The 23,375-nt window shown below is 50.2% G+C and overlaps 1 protein-coding gene and 1 pseudogene across 3 annotated transcripts in view; both read right to left on the bottom strand.

The window, feature by feature from the left end:
• Positions 1-22,361, bottom strand: part of LOC143834850 (proprotein convertase subtilisin/kexin type 4-like) — a 30,458-nt gene extending 8,097 nt beyond the window's left edge. For 2 of the 3 annotated variants that reach the window (XR_013229912.1, XM_077331705.1), the window contains exons 1-10: positions 22,023-22,361; positions 18,396-18,500; positions 17,895-17,990; positions 17,264-17,392; positions 16,421-16,497; positions 12,419-12,507; positions 8,879-9,051; positions 7,481-7,693; positions 5,374-5,474; positions 1,722-1,825 (exon numbers count right to left, since the gene is read on the bottom strand). Coding sequence is in view for 2 of the 3 variants with exons in the window: in XM_077331705.1 (XP_077187820.1) it covers positions 1,722-1,825; positions 5,374-5,474; positions 7,481-7,693; positions 8,879-9,051; positions 12,419-12,507; positions 16,421-16,497; positions 17,264-17,392; positions 17,895-17,990; positions 18,396-18,500; positions 22,023-22,199 (1,264 nt within the window). In the remaining variant the exon portion in view is untranslated. The remainder of the gene's footprint in view (positions 1-1,721; positions 1,826-5,373; positions 5,475-7,480; positions 7,694-8,878; positions 9,052-12,418; positions 12,508-16,420; positions 16,498-17,263; positions 17,393-17,894; positions 17,991-18,395; positions 18,501-22,022) is intronic. The other variant, XM_077331707.1, reaches the window with a different exon arrangement.
• LOC143836918 (U2 spliceosomal RNA) lies at positions 13,825-13,962 on the bottom strand (annotated as a pseudogene).
• Positions 22,362-23,375: the final 1,014 nt, after the last annotated feature.

Raw genomic sequence — 23,375 nt, 5'->3', positions numbered from 1 at the left:
TACTGGGCTGATCTAGGGATCTCCTGTCCAGCCTAGTCATGTCACTGGCCACCCAAACATCTGGGAAAGCCCATGCAACCCCTGGGGGGCTCTCGTGTAATCCCAGAGTTCTCTTGGACCCTGGCTGGGGATCCCTGTTCTAGAGTTTGGTTGTTCATTTTCTATCACCTTTTTTGTCCCATCCTTCATCTTCTCATTCATCCTGCATCTTATGCACTGTAGCTCAGGGATCCTCACCTGTGGTCCTCCAGATGTTCATGGACTACAGTTCCCATGAGCCCCTGCCAGCGTTTGCTGGCAGGGGCTCATGGGAATTGTAGTCCATGAACATCTGGAGGACCACAGGTTGACTGACCCTGCTGTAGGAATTGTAGTCCATGAACATCTGGAGGACCACAGGTTGACTACCCCCACTATAGGAATTGTAGTCCATGAACATCTGGAGGACCACAGGTTGACTACCCTCGCTATAGGAATTGTAGTCCATGAACATCTGGAGGACCACATGTTGACTACCCCTGCTGTAGGAATTGTAGTCCATGAACATCTGGAGGACCACAGGTTGACTACCCCTGCTGTAGGAATTGTAGTCCATGAACATCTGGAGGACCACAGGTTGACTACCCCTGCTGTAGGAATTGTAGTCCATGAACATCTGGAGGACCACAGGTTGACTACCCCTGCTGTAGGAATTGTAGTCCATGAACATCTGGAGGACCACAGGTTGACTACCCCTGCTATAGGAATTGTAGTCCATGAACATCTGGAGGACCACAGGTTGACTACCCCTGCTGTAGGAATTGTAGTCCATGAACATCTGGAGGACCACAGGTTGACTACCCCTGCTATAGGAATTGTAGTCCATGAACATCTGGAGGACCACAGGTTGACTACCCCTGCTGTAGGAATTGTAGTCCATGAACATCTGGAGGACCACAGGTTGACTACCCCTGCTATAGGAATTGTAGTCCATGAACATCTGGAGGACCACAGGTTGACTACCCCTGCTGTAGGAATTGTAGTCCATGAACATCTGGAGGACCACAGGTTGACTACCCCTGCTGTAGGAATTGTAGTCCATGAACATCTGGAGGACCACAGGTTGACTACCCCTGCTGTAGGTGCATCAGATTAAGGTCAAACCCCCGACCTGCCATGAAACTCATTGGCCCACTTCTCCCTATCTGAGGATAAAATGGGGGAAGACATACATACCATCCGGTGTTCACGGAAGGGGGATTAAAAAATCGCCTGCTAAGATAAAAATCCACCTAATGAAACTGTGAAGTAGGATATGGAGAACCTGGTTCAGAGTTGCACAGGTCGCTTTTGAGGGCAGGAAACTGCATCTGGGTTTCATAGCACCAGTTTGACACTCTAACCGCTATGGAACACTCCCTCTCGATGACAAATTTAAATCCACCCGGCTGACTTGCTTTCCCCCTGCTCAACCCGTATCCTTATTTTAAGAAACAACACTTGAACCTAACATAGTTCAAGCATTCAAGAACTCCGTCCGCAGGAAGAAAGAAGGTTTTATTCGTTTATGTCTTTTCTGGTGGAAGAAACGCAAGCAAAACGAAAGCCCCAAAAGGGCTGATAAGACCCAGAAAGGGAAGACAGCCATTCCACCCCATCCCAGTTCTGGGCCAGTCCAGAGGGGGCAGCCTACCACCACCAAGCAGTCCAGTTAAGCCCACAGCAGCCCACTCCAACCTCACCTTGGCGTCCCGCACCATTCACAGTCCAGTCTGCTGCCTCCAGGTGGGCTGGCTTGGAGGCTCTCACCACCAGATGCTGCACGTCCCGCCAGGTCAATGCTGGGCTGGAACGCAAAGAAGGACAGAGATGGAGCTTCATGCACGCCGCACAGAAACAGCTCCGGAGACTCGTGGCAAGCAGCCGTCAAGACTTCGATCTACACTGTCAGGTTAGAATGACATGAACGTGCTTAGGTACTTTGGGTGATTATTCTGGAATTGTATTTTGGTTAAAAACACGGCCCCAGGCTTTCAGAACTTCACAGCGGCCAAGGCAGTGCTGAGAATCACCTAGGTTGCATCGAGCCCCACGCATGAAAGAGGCCATGTGCTAGATTTGATCTTCTGTGCAGGGCTTGTTCTGAATAGCGTGCTTCTTTGCAAGCTGCTGGCACCCTAGTTGGCCCCTGGGCACCTGCCCATGGCAATCCATGCAATGCTCACCTCCAGATTGGAATTCTCTAACTCACTCTATGCAGGCCTACCCCTGACCCTAACCCGGAAATTACAACCGGTCCAAAATGCTGCCGCACCGGTCCTCACTAGGACACTCTGGAGGGCCCACTTAGGATTGTGTACTTTGGCACGGTTGGGCCACCTCGGCAATCACAGAAGTCTGAGGCAGCCAGCACCACGGCGCAGAGAGAAGGGGCAGTGGCGCGCCAGCCGGCAGCCTCACAGAAGTGCGCCTGTGTGCAGCCGCCAGCTGGCGCACCACTGCCACCCCTCCTCTCTGCAGCGCTGTCCATCTACATCAGGGGTGGTCAAACTGCGGCCCTCCAGATGTCCATGGACTACAATTCCCAGGAGCCCCTGCCAGCAAATGCTGGCAGGGGCTCCTGGGAATGACATCTGGAGGGCCGCAGTTTGACTACCCCTGATCTACATGTTGCTTCAGGCTTTGGTGATTGCTGGGTAGGACGAATTGTGCACAACCCTAGTCCCCATCAGCCTGGTACTGCAGCAGCTACGTTGGCTCCCAGCAGCGTTCCAGGTCCACTTCAAGGTTTTGGTTCTAACCTAAAAGGCCATCCACGGTCTGGGCTGGTGTGTTTAAGGGACCGCCTATTATAACTTTGTCAAAGAAAACCTCCTTAAAGAATCATCATCGTCTTCGTTTTATAGCCCATCCTTTCCGGTTGGAGCTGGCCGATTACCATCCAGGGTCTCATCTACCTTTCCCTGTGAGATGTAACTGGGCGATCAATGGCCAAGTGGCTTTTCCTGGATGTGACACCTCCCCGTTTGAGACTTGAATTGTAAGGATCCCACAAGGTTCACTTCTCTTTCCAATGCTATTCAACATATATTTGCACCTTCCTGACAAGGCTGTCAGGAGATCTGATGCTGGGCGCCATCACTCAGCTCTTCCTCCTGTCGGGTAAGCAGCTGGCGTCAGGGCTCTCAGCACTACCGCAGGGTCCGGACCAGGGGTAGTCAAACTGCAGCCCTCCAGATGTCCATGGGCTACAATTCCCATGAGCACCCTGCCAGCGTTTGCCAGCATTTTGGGAACTGTAGTCCATGGACATCTGGAGGGCCGCAGTGTGACTACTCGTGGTCTGCAGTCCAATGATGGAGGGGGAGCAGCCTGAATCTATCCAAGCCAGAGGTCAACTGGCTGGGCAAGACTGAAACTCTAGCGGGAGAGTCACTTCTGAGAGGCAGCGGTGTTCACTTGACAGTTGCAGAGTCCGTTGCGAGCCCTGAGCCGTGGCTGGATTAATTCCACAAACAAGCGTCTAAGGCAGGGGTAGTCAAACTGCGGCCCTCCATATGTCCATGGACTACAATTCCCAGGAGCCCCTGCCAGCATACGTGGTGGTTCAAAAGGCAGGTGCCAGGCTGCCGACTGGAACGTCATGGTCAGTTCATACTGCAATTCCACAACAGCTGCACTGGCCACTAATCAGTCTTCAGATCCAATTCAAGGTGCGGTGTTAAGCTTCAAATGGTTAACTTTAGTGGTCCCGGGTCCCTTATACCTATGGGACCCCCTCTCTTGCTACAACCCTCCATGCTCTCTTCAGTCATTGTCGAAGGCAGCCTTTTCCAACCTTTTGACCATGGAGGAGCCCCTGAAATATTTTTTTCAGGTTTCGAGGAGCCCTGGAAGTGATGTCAGCTGACCACACCCACCGGAAGTGACATCACCACCTGCAGTAAGAGGCAGGCTCTAGGGTGACTGAGTGGGGGAGAGACAGGAGGCGGTTTAAGGCAAAAGTAGGCATGGAGGCACATAAACCATGAGGGAACTCACACTTGGGAGCGGGAGCAATGGAAGTCTTTGGTGCCCTAGCTTGTGGCCGAGTCCATTAAGGGAGAGGAGACCCCCCCTCCCACGGACCCCCCTCCCTTGCTCCTAAAAACCCCTGGGGTTCCACAGACCCGACTAGGAAACCCTGATCTAGGGACCTCTCGCACGTGTCTGACCCCAGGGCAGCTCAGAATAGCTATCACCAGGGGAAGGGCCTTCTCAGTTGTGGCCCCTAGCCTGTGGCAAGCTGGACTTTGTTGTTTAATTAGTGGTTTTATAGACTCTGTGAAAACAAACTAAGCAGTAATAAAACCTTGCAATGCTCGGTTTTCCTGCCCATTAATTGATCAATCCTCCTCTAAGTTGCATTGTTTCCACTTTCAGTTTTCACTTGGTTTACTTTCCACAGGTATGCAATGCTGAATTGTTGAGGCTGGCCTCTGAGGGGAAGCCCATGCTCGGGGCTGTTTTAATACTGGTATAGCGATTGCCCCATATTTTAATGTTCATATTTTATTCGTTACTTGTTCCTACGTCGTTCTTATCTTGATTTTAATTTTGTAAGTTGCCGCAAGATCCTTTGGGTAAGTGGCGACAAAAAAATAAAAAATCTAATCTAATAAATAAATATTTCCCCCGAATTTAAAAGTTACTACACCTTCTCCTGCTAGTGCAACCAAAGACACCTAGCTTCACCAGCTACCCTGGGTACTGGCCAATTGGCCTCTGCTAGGAATCCTGGACTCAGTCCCAGGGGTATCTTTCCCTCCCACACACCTGCTCTTTCCTTCTCTGCCCCCCCCCCACTCCCATGCTGAAACGGACATGACAGAAGGAAAGGAGAGGGCAAATGAATGCATTTTTAATCTTGGTGTGGTAAGCAAGACATATGGATACATGCATATAATAGACCAGAGGTCCCCAACCTACTTGAGCCTATGTGCACCTTTGGAATTCTGCCATTGCTGCTGCTTACCTTCACTGACACGGCGACCTTTGTACAGTCACATAGTAGCAGGTGCTGCCAAAGGAACGTTTTTTAAAATTTGCACGGCTGATCAGATCTCCCGTGGCCAATCGGAAGCCCTGCTGGGCAAAAGCCCCACCAAGCCTTCACCCACTTTCTAAAAAACACACGGTGTGTGCCAGGAAAGATGTTTGGAGCCTTGCGTGAAAAACTAAAATTTAAAAATAATTGTGAAACGAAATTTACACGGGAGAAACGGACACAGCTTCTCTACTGTCGAACAAATAAGCAAAAGTGGCCGTCCCAAGAAAAGAGACCGTGACGAGCCCAATGCCAGAGTGAATGACAACTCCAGGGTACTAGAAATCCACTGCGGATCTCGTCCTTACTTGGCCTCCAGGGCGAGAGCGATCATACCGGCCACGAGGGGGGCGGAGGCGGAGGAGCCGGTGTGCTCACTGGTGCATCTGTGCCGCAGGTCTGTTGTCACCTGGAAATGGGCGAAAGGTGGGAAGCTGGAAATGGATAGCCAAGGTCGGCAAAGGGCATCTGCCCCAAAATGGGTTTTAATGGCTTTTGTTTTGCTCTATTGAGGTTATATACAGCCCACCTTTCTCACTGGGACTCAAAGCAGATTACATAGAGCAGGGGTGGCCAAACTGCAGCTCTCCAGATGTCCATGGACTACAATTCCCATGAGCCCTGGCCAGCACGTGCTTGCAGAGCCTCATGGGAATTGTAATCAGTGGGCCCAAAGTTTGGCTACCCCCGATATAGAGTGCATCAATACAATCAATACAATCAACGGGGTGGGATATCCAATAAACGGAGCCAGTGGGATTAGCACTGTAGAAATCTGGAACCAATCAGAAGTCTGAAAGGGAGCTCAAGGAGAACAAACATTAACATGATGAAGTGTTAAAAGGATGCAAATATGACTTAGTAGGATCTCACTGGCTGACACAGACAGTACAAACTGCAGGTGATTGTGTAGCAGACCACAGTCCCTAATTCAGAGGCCCTCAACACAGTGCCCGTGGGCAGCATGGCACCCGCCAGCACCTTTTCGGGTACCCACCGAAAGTTTTTAAGAAGTTGGCCGGGGTGGTTAGGGCTTTTGCACAGCACAGCTTCTGACGGATTATTGCAGACTGGATTCTTTTTTTTAACGTTGCTTTGGCAGCAGCTGCCATTGCAGCGCAAGGAGATCGACATCGTGTGGATGGAGTTAAGCCGTGACAGGCCCTTTGTGCCTGGCTCCACCCCCCCCATGGCAGCCACTTTGTTGCCACGCCCACCTTGCCACGTCAGAATCCTAAGTGTGCCCTCAGGCTCAAAAAGGTTGGGGACCCCTGCCCTAACTCCACCTAAAGGTCTTTCAGAGCTGGTCTGTTACACGACAACCCCATGTTCTGTCGAGAACAGCCCTCTCAGACAATTTAGATTGGCACAGTCAGGACTGTAGCAGCCTTCTGGACCTCTTCAGACAGGCCATTCCACATGGAGCGGGCCACAACAGAGAAGGCCTGTGGAACACGCCGATTTGCAGCTGCACAAAGCTCTGTTTGGCATCTGCAGAAAGCCTTAATCAGATGAGCGAAGCGCCTAGGTGGGCGTGGCCAAACTGTGGGTCTCCGGATGTCCATGGACTACAGTTCCCATGAGCCCCTGAGGACAATGGCGTTACCACAGAGTGCACGGGGAGAGCACTACGGGGCTAATGTCTGCAATGTTGCCCACAGGAGGCAGTGTTGCTTTACTTAAGGCCGGTCCAGCAAAAAAACTGGGTGGAAATAAACACTTCTGCAGAAGCACAGACTTTAACCGGAAGGAAGCAAGACGATGAGGGGCCCCACCCCTGCCCCAATGCCTCCCTCTTCCCATTGAGCCGGGAAGCAACGGCAGGAATAGCCCAAGCTAGCCAGAGAACCTGGAAGCTAAGCCACGACTGGCCAGGCTTAGTATGTGGGTGGGAGGTCACCAGTTGTGAAGCAGAAGTGGGCCATGGCAAATCACCTCTGAACATTTCATGTCCTGAAAAACCCATTGAGGGTCATCATGACTCCGTGTCCTGCAGAGTGCAGGGGGTTGGACTAGATGACCCAGGAGGTCCCTTCCAACTCTAGGATTCTATGACTTGATGGCATGTTCTTCTTCTTGTTGTTATTAACTACATTTAACCCTTCTGGGGCTGGCTTTGGGCAGTGTATGTATATAATAATAAATCCAGTTAAAACAAGAAGACGTTAAACATTCATAATACATTGACAGCTAAAACCAATTAATAAAACATCATTAAAATCTCAACAAAACAGCAATATCATTATCAGCCGAAAGATTTATCATGGCCAACAGCTTCATCTCAGGCCGGCTATTACTAAGGGCGTGTGCGTGTGCCGGGGAGGCACATATATGTTACCAGTTCACTGGCCCCAACCAAAAGCTCGGTGGAAGAGCTTAATTATTATTATTACTCTTATGAGCGAAGGGTCTTACGATCTCCTTTTCCCCCTTGGCCCCGCTGCTGTAGGTGGCCGTCAGGGTGGAGGCGCAGGCCTCGTTGTACCAGGGGACCCGGCCGCTCTCGGTGGTGCTGCCCACCGACAAGGTGTAGATGCTGTTGGTGTAGCCGTCGCAGTTGCAGTTGTCGTAACGGTGGCCGCCGTTGCCAGAGGCCCAGACAAAGAGGGAGCCCAGCCCACCGCGGCCCTGGAAGAGAGGAAATGGCACAGAATCGGAAACCCCGGCAGAACATCCAGGGGGAGAGGGGAGAGGGGAGAGGGGAGGGGGAGGGGGAGGGGGAGAGGGAGAGGGAGAGGGGAGGGGGGAGGGGGAGGGGGGAGGGGGAGAGGGAGGGGGGGAGGGGGGAGGGGGAGAGGGAGAGGGAGAGGGAGAGGGGAGAGGGGGAGGGGGGGAGGGGGAGGGAGAGGAGAGGGAGAGGGAGAGGGAGAGGGAGAGAAGAAGGGATGGCAGGGTCACGTTTTGATCACACCCCCAGCTTCAAATTCATTGTGCTTAAGGACTCCAGTGATATAGGCTATATAATTACTCAAAGAAAATGAATGGGGCCAGGCAACATGGGGGGGGGCAGAGACAGTTAGGGTTGTGCACTCTGGCTCGGTTCGGCCGCCTTGGCGATCACCAAAGCCCGAAGCGGCGCGTAGCAGGAGTGACAGCGGTATGCTGACCGGCTGTTTCTACCGCTGCTACTTCTCTCCGCGCCGTAGCACTGGCCTCCTATGCTCCTGAGGCAGCCGAACCAAGCCGAAGCATACACTCCTAATTTGGCACTGTCCTCCCTGGCTACCAGCAGGGGATGGGGGCGTACAATTACAAGATACATGTTGGGAAATCCCTGGAGAATTGGGATGGAATCTGGGCAAGGACAGGGACCTGAGTGGGCAACAATGCCCTCTATGCCACCCTCCAAAGCAGCCCTTTGCTCCAAGGAAACTGTTCTCTGCAGTCTGGAGCTGTAATTCCAGGGATCCCCAGGACCCGGAGATGATCACCTATGCTTACGACAGGAGGCTGCCACAGTTTGGTGACCCAGTTCAAGACCTGTGGATGCATGGTGCCCTCACGCAAGATGAAAATGGAGACGTGGTGCTGGAAAGAGTTGTGGTGGCTGGCCCCCCACACCGGGGCAGGTGGAAGGGGACCCGAAATTGACAACCCCATACAGATCTCTCCCTTGCATTAGGCCTTATCTAACATGCCGTCCCTCCAGACCAGGGGTAGTCAAACTGCGGCCCTCCAGATGTCCGTGGACTACAATTCCCAGGAGCCCCTGCCAGCATTCGCTGGCAGGGGCTCCTGGGAATTGTAGTCCACGGACATCTGGAGGGCCGCAGTTTGACTACCCCTGCTCCAGACTGTCAGCACACGGCTTACGTTGAGGATCCCGTTGTAGAAGGCTTCCCGGGCCAGAGTGCCTGGGCCATCCACCGTCTTCCCATCATCCTCCGGGCCCCAGCTAGCGCTGTATATGTCGACATGCTGGGGATGGAAGCTCAAGGACCGGGCTTCCACAATATCTGTCACAGCACCATCCAGCATCCTCACACCTGGGAGAGGAAAGGTGAGCATCAATTGATCTCTTGGACAATGCTCCCTATCTGTAACCGCAGAGCTGTATTAATAAAAGGCTAAGGGCAAGGGGGATGGGCAAAGTCTGGGATGGGGAACAGAGCCCATTGGCCCTTGGCCCTGGACTGACCAGCAGAGGGGCCAATCGTAAAGTGCCTCCTGACTGGCCCCTCCGATTGTCAGTCCAGGGCCAAGGAGCCAATCAGGAGGCGCGCACAGTGCGCCTGCAGATTGGCCACTTGGCCCTAGAGTCAGGAGGCGCACAGCATCTCCCGACCCACCGACACCCCGCCGGACACATGGGTAAGCCCGGCGAATGGCGGGGAGGCTTTCCGGGGCCAGGGACTAAACTGCCAGGGGGGGGGGAGCCAGCCCTTCCTGGGGGCCTGGCAAATGCAGACGCTGCCTTGAAGAAGCCGCGCGCGGGGGGGGTGGGGGCTTGCAAAGCCCAACCGGCAAGGCCAGCTCATAGGGAACCAAAAGTAAAAGGATTCAGATGTCTTTATACTAACACCCGAAGCATGGGCAATAAAAAGGAAGAGCTGGAACTTCTCATGCTGATGGAAACGTATGATCTAGTAGGCATCACAGAAATTTGGTGGAATGATTCTCATGACTGGAATGTAATGGTGGATGGATATGAACTGTTCAGAAAAAACAGAATAGATCGAAGAGGTGGAGGAGTGGCACTGTATGTGAGGAAAGGGCTTACCTGTCAGGAAATTCTAGTGAAGGAGAGCATATCTACAGTGGAAAGCATCTGGGTGAAAATAAGCGAGGGGAAAACAAACAGTGTGGTGGTTGGTGTCTGCTACCGGCCGCCTGACCAACGAGAGGATGTGGATGCTGCATTTGTGAGCAGCTTGAGAAAATATCCAAGCGGCAGGACCTTGTCATCATGGGTGACTTCAATTTCCCAGATGTGTGCTGGGAAACAAACTCTGCGAAGCGTCCTCAGTCATGCAACTTTCTGACCTGCCTGGCTGACAATTTCATTTATCAAATGGTAGATGAACCCACAAGAGGTTCAGCCATACTGGACTTAATACTGACCAACAGGCAAGAGTTGGTGGATGAGGTGAAGGAGGTGGGAACCCTAGGGGGAAGTGACCATGTCCTCATAGAATTCCTTTTGAGATGGGGAGCCAAGGAAGCTTGTAGCCAGACGCGGATGTTGGATTTTCATAGGGCAAACTTTAATAAACTCAGAGACATGATGAGTGTAATACCATGGACGAAAATGCTGGAAGGGAAGGGAGCATGTGAAGGGTGGGCGCTACTCAAACAAGAGCTATTGCATGCTCAATCCATGACTATCCCAGAAAGACGAAAACACTGCAGGAGTTCTAAGAAGCCTATTTGGATGAACAGAGAACTTCAAGAGGAACTAGGAAAGAAAAGGAAAATGTTCAGGAAATGGAGGGAAGGACAGAGCTCTAAAGAAGAGTACCTACAGGTTACTAGGCACTGTAGATCAATCATCAGAAAGGCCAAAGCTGAGATTGAGCTAAGATTGGCCAGGGAAGCCCATTGTCACAGGAAAAGATTTTTCAGTTATGTGAGGAGCAAGCATAAAGGAGGCAATAGGCCCATTGTTGGGTGCAGATGGACAAACTCTAACGGAGGATGCAGAGAAAGCAGAAAGGCTTAGTGCCTATTTTACGTCTGTTTTTCCCCACAGGTCAAAGGGTTTAGGCACATCTAGAGATGGCAGCAGCCAAAGGATAGTGTCTGGGTGGCCGGTTAACATGGATAGAGAGGTTGTCGAGAGGCATTTAGCTGCACTGGATGAGTTCAAATCCCCTGGGCTGGATGAAATGCACCCGAGAGTACTCAAAGAACTTTCCAGAGAACTTGCACAGCCCTTGTCCATCATCTTCGGGACCTCTTTAAGGACTGAAGATGTCCCGGAGGACTGGAAGAGAGCAAACGTTATTCCCATTTTCAAAAAAGGGAGGAAGGATGATCCGGGAAACTACAGACCAGTGAGTGTGACCTCTGTTGTGGGGAAGATAATGGATCAGATATTAAAGGGAGCGATCTGCAAACATGTGGAGGACAATGTGGTGATCCAAGGAAGTCAGCATGGATTTGTCTCCAACAGGTCTTGCCAGACCAACCTGGTTTCCTTTTTTGACCAAGTAACAGGTTTGCTGGATCATGGAAATTCGGTTGATGTTGTTTACTTGGATTTTAGTAAAGCTTTTGATAAGGTTCCCCATGATGTTCTGATGGATAAATTGAAGGACTGCAATCTGGATTTTCAGATAGATGCATAGGGAATTGATTAGAGAACCGCACTCAAAGAGTTGTTGTCAATGGTGTTTCATCAGACTGGAGAGAGGTGAGTAGCAGGGTACCTCAGGGCTCGGTGCTCGGCCCGGTACTTTTTAACATATTTATTAATGATCTAGATGAGGGGGTGGAGGGACTACTCATCAATTTTGCAGATGACACCAAATTGGGAGGACTAGCAAATACTCCGGAAGATAGAGACAGAGTTCAACGAGATCTGAACACAATGGAAAAATGGGCAAATGAGAACAAGATGCAATTTAATAAAGATAAGTGTAAAGTTCTGCATCTGGGTCAGAAAAATGAAAAGCATGCCTACTGGATGGGGGATACGCTTCTAGGTAACACTGTGTGTGAACGAGACCTTGGGGTACTTGTGGATTGTAAACTAAACATGAGCAGGCAGTGTGATGCAGCGGTAAAAAAGGCAAATGCCATCTTGGGCTGTATCAACAGGGGCATCACATCAAAATCACAAGATGTCATAGTCCCATTGTATATGGCACTGGTCAGACCACACCTGGAGTACTGTGTGCAGTTCTGGAGGCCTCACTTCAAGAAGGACGTAGATAAAATTGAAAGGGTACAGAGGAGAGCGACGAAGATGATCTGGGGCCAACGGACCAAGCCTTATGAAGATAGGTTGAGGGACTTGGGAATGTTCAGCCTGGAGAAAAGGAGGTTGAGTGGGGACATGATAGCCCTCTTTAAGTATTTGAAAGGTTGTCACTTGGAGGAGGGCAGGATGCTGTTTCCATTGGCTGCAGAGGAGAGGACACGGAGTAATGGGTTTAAACTTCAAGTACAACGATATAGGCTAGATATCAGGAAAAAGATTTTCACAGTCAGAGTAGTTCAGCAGTGGAAGAGGCTGCCTAAGGAGGTGGTGAGCTCCCCTTCACAGGCAGTCTTCAAGCAAAGGTTGGATACACACTTTTCTTGGATGCTTTAGGATGCTTAGGGCTGATACTGCATTGAGCAGGGGGTTGGACTAGATGGCCTGCATGGCCCCTTCCAACTCTATGATTCTATGAAAATCTCAGCACTCACCCCCAATTTTTGCTCTGTAGGCAACGCCGGTTCCACAGACGCCATTGTTGGCTGCAGCAGCCACCTCTCCAGCGCAGCGAGTCCCATGCCTGCGTGGAAAAGTTGGAAGTTGGCATTTTTGTAAGATGATTCGCTGCATTGCCTAAACCAGGGGTAGTCAAACTGCGGCCCTCCAGATGTCCATGGCCTACAATTCCCAGGAGCTCATGGGAATTGTAGGCCATGGACATCTGGAGGGCCGCAGTTTGACTACCCCTGGCCTTAACAGCCGTCCATTTTTTACCCACCAGACTTCCAGAATTGGAAGGGAGCATCTGTTTGCTGGGGAGCAGCAGGGAGTTGGAACCCGTCTCCAGATCTGTCTTTTAAGTGTGCTCAAGAGGAGAAGAGCCAACGAATGTGAGTAGCAAAGACACAGAAGACCTGAGAGCCAGTGTGGTGTGATGCATAGAGCAGACTTTTCCAACCTTTTGACTGTGGAGGAGCCCCTGAAATATTCTTCGGGCTTTGAGGAACCCTGGAAGTGATGCCAGCTGGCTACCTCTTGCTGCCATATCCCTGGGAGTGACATGTCCTCTCCTCAGATCTTTTGTTGGCCAAGACACTCCCACCAGATGGCCATGGAGCGGAGGGGAGGGGGAGGAGAGACGGGATGGTAGAAGGGAGGGGAGGAGGAAGAAGAGGAGGAGGAGGAGGAGGAGGAGGGAGAACAGGAAGGGAGGGGGGTTATATGCAGCTTTTCACAACCCAAAGCCCTCCCAAAGCAGCTTACTGACACCTGTTAATCCCCCACTCTGAACGGGTAAGTGGGGGTCTATCTGTCAAATGAAGTTTGTTTAAACTACAAGTCCAACGATATAGGCTAGATATCAGGGGGAAAAATTCACAGTCAGAGTAGTTCAGCAGTGGAATAGGCTGCCTAAGGAGGTGGTGAGCTCCCCCTCACTGGCAGTCTTCAAGCAAAGGTTGGATGCACACTTTTCTTGGATGCTTTAGGATGCTTAGGGCTAATCCTGCGTTGAGCAGGGGGTTGGACTAGATGGCCTGTATGGCCCCTTCCAACTCTATGGTTCTATGATTCTATAAGTCCAGTCACAGAAAATTTTGTAGGTTATATATGTTGGGTGGCCCAAGTCAAAGGTTTATGCAAGCTGCTTTTAGTCATGACCTCAGAGTTAAAATTTGGAGAGTGGGGAGCTCAAACAGTTGGCAGGGAAAGGATCCTCGGGGAAGAAGAGCTGGTTTTTCGCACCTCCCATTTCACTACCTGTAGGAGTCTCAAAGCAGCTTACAAACAGCTTTCCCTTCTTGTCCCCGTAACAGGCATCCTGTGCGGTAGATGAGGCTGAGAAAACTCTGAGAGAACTGTGACAGGCTCAAGGTCACCCAGCTGGCTGCGTGTGGAGGAGGAGTGGGGAATGGAACTCAGGTCTCCCGATGAGAGTCCACCACTACATAGTTCTGGCTCTTGTATTTTTAAAAAAAACTGCATTTCTTTTCATCTGATACTACACTCGATCTTAGCCAAAAGGCCGAGAAGCAATTCTTTTCATCTGTTTTAGGTCAAATTTGCCAATTGCTGGTGGTGGTGGTGGTGAAGAAACACCTTGGCCTAGCCAGTCTCTCTCATCCAATCCTTCCTCATGACGTTACCAAGAGGATGAAGTGGAGAAGGGAAATCTATATAGACTCTGCTAAGCTTCTTTTTATTTAATTTATTTAGTTGGGGATTTCTAAACCGCCACACTCTAAAAATTGGTCTTGGGGTGCTGTACAACAGTAAAGAGAATACAAATAGATCTGAGAAATTTTTAAAAATTAAATTAACACCAGTTTCCTTGCCCCTATTAACCCGCTTCGTTCTAGATGAAGTAACTTCTGCAAGTTGCCGAATTTGCTTGGTTGGCAACCAGGATTAGGAAGGTTTGGAAGGAGTCTGGAGGAAATGTGCCAAAGGTTTTGGGACTCTTCGCAGAGAACTTCACGATCCTCTACTTTGTCCCAGGGGTTCAGTAATGATAAAGCTACACTCCAGTTTCTGCTAAATGACCTATCTGAGGAGACCACATTGTGTGTAGCTGAATTTTTAATGGCTGTTTATCGAGCCAGAACTAAGATGTTTTAAACCAGCCTATTTTACCATATTTTAGCTTATAATATTAGCCTATTTTACCATAGAACATTTTACCCTGTTTGGCTGTATATGCCTCTTATTGTTTATGCCAACAAAGATTTATTATTGTTATGCCAAAGATTTGTGCTACTTGCTACGTTTACAATGTATCTTAGATTATGCAATCTTAAATTTTAACACTGTTATTATTTACAATCCATAGAAATTTCCCTGTTTTATTTCTTTGTAAGTTTTAATTCATTTTATCTTTAACCGCTCTTGCAGAGCGGATTAAATGGGAGGAGTTAGTGCAGGCCCTGTCCAGGATAAAAATTCGGAGGGCCCATCCAGGGTCAATGGAGAGCCGGACCAATGGGGAGCTGCTCCCCATTCGCTGCTTGGCCCGGCCAGGGACTCACCGCGCAGACAGACCAGCCAGCCCGCACGGTAAATCCTCCAGCCTGACTTCTCCTCCACCTAGGGAAAGGAGCAGGGACGCCGCGTCAAAGACGCGGCATCCCTGCTCCTTTCCCATCCCGGGTCCCTTACTGCTGGGGGGGGGGGTAGGTGGGGGCCTTCTCCCGACCCCAGGAACAGCCTCGCCACGTTGCAGACGCAGCAAGGCTGCTCCTGGGGCCGGGAGAAGGCCCCAGGACGCTGTCGGGTGGGTGAGGGGGCTGCGGCCTTCTCCCGACTCTGGGAGCAGCCCGCAGCCAGGAGAACGCCCCAGGTGGCGGCCCAGTGGCCGCAGTGTCCCAGCCCCCGGGACATGAGCCTATCTAGCACCCATTTTATTCAAATATAAAATGGGCTTAATTTCTAGTCTGCCTATATTCTGTATTCTGGTCACGTACTGTAATACATCTTCTAATCCAACGAGCCAGCCAAATAAACTAGGATGTATAGTGGGAAAGCCTGGCTCGAAGAGGAGGTACTCATCTGACAGTAACCTCCAAAATTTGGGTAAGCAGAGGGCCCAGTTGGATAGTTGAGGTGCAGCCTGGACCTCAACCAAATGCCCGGTGGAAGAGCATCATTTGCAGCCCTTTTGGAATTTTGAGAGTTCCCTAAGGACCACCATAAGGGACCGCCTCCCTGCCTATAACCCCAAAAGAGCTCTACGCTCCACTACCTCCAACAGGCTGCAGATCCCTGGCCCTAAAGAGGCACGTCGGACAAGGGACATGGCCTTTTCAATCCTGGCCCCCACCTGGTGGAATGAGCTCCCTGAAGAGATCCGGGCCCTCCCTGAACATCCACACTGCAGGGCCTGAAAAAGGGAGCTCCTCCACCAGGCATTTGGTTGAGGCTGACCGAATCAAAACATGTACAGGTCCTGTTCCACCCTTCACCCCCCAATTGAAAAATCGAACCTACCCAGGGATTGTCAATGCTATTGTTTCTGTTAAAATACTGTTAAAATAGTTGCCATGTTATGTCGTGACTGTTCTATTATATTGCTATATGTTCTGTGTAACTGTTCTACACCCAGAGCATATGGAAGGGCATTATAAAAAGATAGACTGAGACAGACAGACAGACAGATTCTGCTGGCAACTCAATCCACCAGGCTGAAGCTAGGGATGTAAAGGTCCTGGCTGTTGTTGCGACCCGGTATATCTCAAAAGGGGTGGGGATCGTCAGTTTAGAGTTTGCTGATCACAGAGCTCTTGGGAGATGAGGTGGTCCTTCAAGGTACACACCCTTCTTGGAGGAAGGGTGGGATTAAAAACTGTGTCTCATCCCAACAGGGTTCCTCCTCCTTTTCAAGGAGGCTAAATTGAGCTGGATGGGACACACACTTTGACCCACACACTGTCTTCCTTTAACTGTACTGTTCTTGACAGGGGCGTTTGGGTCAAGGCCTCAAATCAGGATTAGGACCTCACCGATTCTGATCCCAAGCATCGTAGCGCGGCTGAGGGTCTGGATCATTGTCATTAAAATCGTAACTTGCCAAAGGATCCTGAAAGAAATAACAAAGGGGGATGTGGAAGGGGACAGGCCGTGCAATTTTGTCAGTCTCAGGAGGGTTTCTTTGAGTTTGCTGGAGTTCCTTTGTGTTCCTTTTCACGCAAGGAACTGAGCCGCAAGGATTTAAAGGGAAGATGCTTGCTTGACACTACTGTGTAGTTGTGATAGAGCAACTATGTAATTTTTTTTTTACTGTGGGCTCCACCCCACACATATCATAAGTCACGTTCCTTCCCAAATTAAGACAGCAGCATTTTTGGGTTGTAGCTGTAGAATAAATACACCAGAGGAAAAAATCATGGTGTGTAAAGGCAGGCACTGAATCCAAAGTCAAGCTTTAAAGGCTTGACTGCTTGGTAAAACTGCAGCAAACTGCCCATGTAGAAAAGACCTGGAGCTGCCCAGAAACTTCTCATCCCCTTAGAAGAAAGTTTTAAAAGCTGCTGTCAGTAATGCATGCTAGCTTTTACTACAAAACTCTTTGTCAGGCAAAATAGAAAGGTGAGGGAGAACTATTACATGTAAAATCAGTCACGTGACCTCTCCCCCAACCAGGGCTTTCTGTTATGATTTTTCTGACACCTGGGAGATTTGAATTCCCACTTACAACTGATGGAAAAGATTCCTGTTTTACGTTTTTTTGAAGAGCCAGAAACTGCTAGTCTCGATTTAAACCACCCCACTGGAGACCAGAAAGAGGGGATCATTCATTCAGAAACACTTCCCCCATAACCTCCCCCCTCCCCAGCTCTACTTACATAATTGCCTGCCAGATCGGGATGGTCTTTCTCAATGCCATCGTCCAAAACGCTCACCACCACCCCCAAGCCGGTGTAGCCCCTGCTCCAGGCAGCCAGCACATTGAGGTCCGGAGTCACATCATTGTTCTAAAACAAGAAACCAAGAAAAGCTTCAAAAGGCAGAAGAAATCGGGAACTGTTCCACAGTTCTCTATACCCCAGCATCTCCCTCAAGCTTTGAAGTCCTAAGTTGCCCGATGCTTTCAAAATGGAGCTAACCTCTCCATGTTATCTTTTGAATTCTGCACAAAGCGCTGTGGCTTGTTAATACCGAATCACCATCATGCACAAATTTCTCCTGGCTCAAAGACTTGAGAAGTCTTACTGCTTCCCCATCAGCACTCCACTCCCTACAATGGCTCCAGAAAATACAACAAGCACAGAGAATGCAGTCTCTCCCTCTCCCATCAAGCACTACAATTCAAAGGTATCCTTTCTCTGAACAGGGAGGCTCCATTTAGCTGTCTTGAGTAACTGATGGAATCTCCTCCGTTAATGCATGAAAAAGTTTGCCCTTTGATTGTGTACTGATTTTAACTTGGGAAGCTCTGAATAATTGTGCATACAGGCCATGTCGTGGGCCACTTACCATATACCACTGTTTGTGGAACCAAGGGTCCGTGGGCACCACTGCAACCGTCCTCCGAGACCGTCTCTTCAAAGTCTGTTGCTCAAACCAACGGACCTAAGACATATTTTGAAAGAGTTTTAAGAATCCCTGCCCAATCCCATGGCTCTGTTTCCCATTTTAAATGTCACTAGAACACACCAGATAGTTGCAGGGAAATGTCTCTAATGGTACAGATCATAGCAAAACTGAGTTGTAATGAGTTGTGATGCTCTGCCTTGGAGGGGGCACTGTAAGTGGTAAAGGCATTTCATATCTTGGTGCAAGCCTTACAACAGGCCTGTGTGGTAAGGCCACCAAGAGGATGAGGCAGAGAATGGCTTGCTCTAAGCCACTCGGTAAATCACAGTAGAACAGGGACCTGGATGGATCAGAGCTCGCTGCCACGTGGCGAAGGGATGCTCCACCATCATTAATTCACAAGGGTGACCTGTACAAGCTGCTAATCAAGAAACTGCTCACCATGGGCTCCTTCTTCAGACGCATGTGCCAACCCCAGTGCAGATTTAAAGACTGCCGTTTTACGCCTCGGTGCTCAAGGTGGTAATAATCTCCCCCTTCAATCACCTGCCAGAGCAACAGGACACACTTAAGTTTCAAAAAAAGTGTTGCAATTCACCTGAGTCACAAAACTGATGTAGAGGGAGCATTAATTCAAACACAGTTCAAATTTAGATTCAAGTGGGTAGCCATGTTGGTCTGTAGTTGCACAACAAAATCAGAGTCCAGTAGTACTATGTAGAGCAGGGGTAATCAAACTGCGGCCCTCCAATGTCCATGGAATGCTGGCAGGGGGCTCCTGGGAATTGTAGTCCATGGACATCTGGAGGGCCGCAGTTTGACTACCCCTGATGTAGAGGTGACAGTTCAAATTTCTCATTCCTGGGATTGCCAGCTCTGGGCAGGGAAATACTTAGAGATTTGGGAGTGAGACCCTGGGGGGCCAGTGGGGTTTGGGAATGGAAGGGAGCTCAACTGGTCTACCTTCCAAGGCAGCCATTTTCTCCAGGGAACAGATCTCTGAAGCTTTGGGATCAATCGTAATAGTGGGAGATCTCCAGGAGCCACCCTATTTGTTTGGGCGGTATTTTGAATTTACCTCCACCCTGTCCCCCCCCCCCCGTGCAAACCAAATCCATGAGTCCCATGCTACCTTCTGCTGCCTCATGATGGATTTTTCACACAATGTTTACAGTTATGCATTTATAGTTATGCGTGCCAAGATATCACTGTGACACACATATACAATATACGCTGTATACTGCGTAAAATACCCGCATGACATTTGAGTACAATGCAAACATATTGAGAAAACAAAGGGAGGGGAGGGGAGGGGAGGGGAGGGGAGGGGAGGGGAGGGGAGGGGAGGGGAGGGGAGAGGAGAGGAGAGGAGAGGAGAGGAGAGGAGAGGAGAGGAGAGGAGAGGAGAGGAGAGGAGAGGAAAGAAAGAAAGAAAGAAAGAAAGAAAGAAAGAAAGAAAGAAAGAAAGAAAGAAAGAAAGAAGAAGAAAGAAAGAAAGAAAGAAAGAAAGAAAGAAAGAAAGAAAGAAAGAAAGAAAATATTTGTTTATCCAAACATGCCAAAGCAGCATACTTCAAAGTGCAGCAAGCATCCTTTAAAATAGTGATCCCCAACCTGTGGGCCGCGAACCACATGTGGTCCTTCGTCTAATTGGAGGTGGGCCGCAAAGGACGCCATTTCCCCCCCAGCCAGCCCTTTACTTCATCCCCCCCGGCCCTTTACAACACACTTCGGGTGTCCTTGTCTCCCATCACTCCCAGATGGGACTATCTCGTTGCAGAGAAAAAAGCTCAGGGTTCCCATTGATTTGTCATTGTCATGAGCTAAAATTTCCATGAAAATAAAATGTTCCTTATGTTCATTGTTGTGGCGTTTCTGTATCTTATTTTGAAGGGATGTTTAAACATTGCCATAGCGATCAGATAGCATTAGGGCAGTGGTTGAGAGCAGAGGAGTAAACTACCCCCCACCCACCCACCGGGCCTCAGTAAAAGGTGTTGAGCGGTCCCCGGTGAGTGGTCCCCGGCGTTGAGTGGTCCCCGGTGATAAAAAGGTTGGGGACCACTGCTTTAAAAGACAATTCAGAACAACAGTAAAATCAATCCATTCATAATGGGAGCTACTTCAAACTCACCCATCAGGGGGAGAAAATATAATGTTCCAAACAGCCAGCTGCACTTGTAACACTGGCATCAAACCTCTATACTTCTATGAAAATAAGATCTCATCAATACCAGGGACACCACACAAAAAAACTTTCCACCCCCTCAGCCAGCCTGCCCCATAAAAGTCCTTCCTCTCACCTCTCCCAACTGATTTAAGATACTGGGTTGTTGTTATCGTGCTCGGGGCCTTTTAAAAAAGCGATGGGCCGGATAGCAGGCCCTGTATGTGCTGGCTTTTATGAGGCTGATGTTTATGTATTTTTAATGTATGCGGTTTTAATAACTGGAAGTCAGAAAGATTTCTAGAAGGCAGGCAGGACATGAATATTTTAAGGAAATAAGAAATATGAGAGATGCTTAAACATTCCCATCCTTGTATACTATAAAGAAAGAATGTCATCTCTCCCAGCAAAGAGGCTGCCTGTTGCATCTCTGTAAGATTCACAGTGCTGGCCTCACCTCCTTCCAGGCAGCCTCTGCTGGGGCTCTGCCCCATAAGCAGGTTATTCAGTTGCTCTTAGGGCAAAACAGCATCCAAACCAGCTTTTCTCAGGAGAGAAAATCTGTATGAGTTGCTGGCTTGTGGTTGTATCTTTCCCTGCATCTTTGTTCAACTCTCTCTCCTGTTTGTCTAGGGAAACTCACATCCTATAATCCAGCCTTTTCCAACCTTTTGATCATGAAGGGGCCTGTAAAATAAATGTTCAGGCTTCAAGGACCTCTGGAAGTGATGGTAGTTGGCCATGCCCTCCGCCATGCCCCCTAGAATTGGCATAACCGTCCGTACCCTTCAATTGCTGGCAGGGGCTCATGGGAATTGTAGTCCATGGACATCTGGAGGGCTGCAGTTTGACTACCCCTGTCCATTTAGGCAGGAGGAGGAAGGCTGCAGACCTTCTCTGGAGCTACCATGGACCCCTGGTTGGGAATCCTTGGTGTAATCATTGCAGAGGTCCCACATGGAGGGGGCAGGCAGTGGGGTGAACATGTGCTATAGATAAGAGCACACTTCATATGCTCAGGAACCCTTTGTCTTTGGGTGCTCCTTTAAGAAGATCAAGCCTTCCCCATTCTCGCAGCCAACCAAGCTGATTTTAACCAGCTTGGCTAGAATATGCTACAGATGTTCCGTTTCCATAAATGGAGGGGAGTATGCATGAAAGAAGCCCTAGTCACTTCACCCTCCATTCATTATTCTTTTTTAAAATAAGATGTGGGTTGTCTTTTCCAAAAAAGGAAAGGTGGTGCCATTCAGAGAAGTCCATTGCGCATGTTCAAAGATCCTACACAAAACACCGAGACAAGTTTGCACTGAATTATCTTCATCTTTCTCCTAGCCCTCTCCTGAGTTGAATTCTGGTTTGTAAGCAACTCAGGGCAGGGACCTGTACAATGCCATGCACAGTGACAGTGCTAAATAGTAATAATTTCTACAAGATGTTAGCCAGCAGGACCATGCAATGATTCAGGAAAGTTGCCATTTTTTTTTTAACAAGACACTTCGTCCAGCTCAGGGAACAACACTCTGCATGCACTCAGAGGCCTGGCCTGCAGCCCTTTAAAACACATATACCTTTTCCAGCCAAGGGAGCTCATAATGCCAAATGTCTTGAAGCTTAGTGTGCAGGGTGGTTCTTAAACCAACATACTTTTTTCCTCCTGTTCGGTGACCATTCCAACACCCTTGACCCGTATGCTTTAGAATCACCCAAACAAAACTCATTTTGCTATTAGCTGTATGTCAAAAAGCGTATTGCCTATTTTCACTCACAACCCTCGTTTTCAGGCCAGGCACTCTGCACATGGTCAGAAGCTGTGAACCACGCCTTTCCCCAAAGGCAAAGCTGACCCCAGCCCACCCCTAGGTGCAGCACCTATTGTTTTTCCCGCCCCCTCCCCTCACCTGGCCCATGTAGAGCAGCCCATGCTTGCGTGCCAGGCGCTGCGCTTCTTGGGCGCCTCCAGGGACGCGCACAGCCCAGCTGCTCAAGAAAACGCGCCGCCCTCCGCGACCCCTGGAGAAGCCGCCCCAGAGAAGCAGCAGGCAGAGCCCGAGCTCAGTCGCCACCGTCCCCCGCATGGTGCCTCCCACTGAAACGGGGCCGACCCTTATATTGCCTTGCGGCCTACTCGCCCCTCTTAAGCCTGGGCCTCGATTTTCCGTTCACACCCGCCCCCAGGCGCCGAACAGCGGCCTTTCCACGTGTTCGGAGCCGCGCAGGTAGCCATGGCAACCGGAAGCGAAAGTGGAGGGAGGAAACTACAGGTCCCATCGGGCCGTGCGGGGGCCTAACCGCGGGCGGGCGGCGGAGAATGGCGGGGCTTCGGGTGGGGATTGTAGTTTTCTACGGAAACACGGCCTTAAAGCAACGCGTGCTGGGATTTCATGACTGGGGACCGGAAGACTGCTCAGGGCTATGAACCATACAGCTAATTAGATAGTTGGACAGAAGGATGTTGGGTTCTTTAGGCATAACTCTAAGCCAGGGGTAGTCAAACTGCGGCCCTCCAGATGTCCATGGACTACAATTCCCCGGAGCCCCTGCCAGCATTCGCTGGCAGGGGCTCATGGGAATTGTAGTCCATGGACATCTGGAGGGCCGCAGTTTGACTACCCCTGCTCTAAGCATTCCTATTTTTTCTTCGTGCATGGCCCTGAGCATACATATATCTCCCCACCCCAAGCAGCGCTCAACTAGGGAAGCTGAGGCGAGAAATATTTATAATTAAAGTTCCATACGGAGAAAAAGAAAATGCAATAAGAATGGGGCATGCCTAAAACGAAAGCTCCTGCCTACGTGCGGGGCGCGTTTTGCAAAACAGTGCAGGTAGGTCTTTACTTCTGAGCAGTCCTTTAGCTCAGGCAGCGGGGCTTACTCGCCGGGAAGCCTGCGGAGCATGGCTGGCAAAGCTGCCTTCATTCCCGCGGGGGCTCCAAGGGCGAGGCCACAGGTGGGGGCCAGGTTTAAAGGAAACTCCGCTGAGTCCAGTCGCTTTCTCCCAAGTAAGCATTGCTAGCGCTGGCAGTGGCTGGATCAGTGCCCCAAGACCCTGGGGGCAGCTCTGCACCGCTGTAGAGACGTCCTTGCCAGGAAGGAACGAGGCGTCCCATGGGGTGGAAAACACCTGGACATTTTGGGTGGAGGGCAAGGACCTCAGGCAGGTGCGATGCCATAAGAGCCCACCCTCCAAGGAGTGCGGAACTGGCGAGCAGGGATTTCCGGGAGATCCCCCGCCGCCGCCTGCAGGTTGGCAG

The sequence above is a fragment of the Paroedura picta genome, chromosome 4 (assembly GCF_049243985.1).
Source record: "Paroedura picta isolate Pp20150507F chromosome 4, Ppicta_v3.0, whole genome shotgun sequence".
Classification (NCBI taxonomy): Eukaryota; Metazoa; Chordata; class Lepidosauria; order Squamata; family Gekkonidae; genus Paroedura; species Paroedura picta.
The sequence above is the reverse complement of the archived record's forward strand: the minus strand, read 5'-3'. Positions and strand labels throughout refer to the sequence as shown.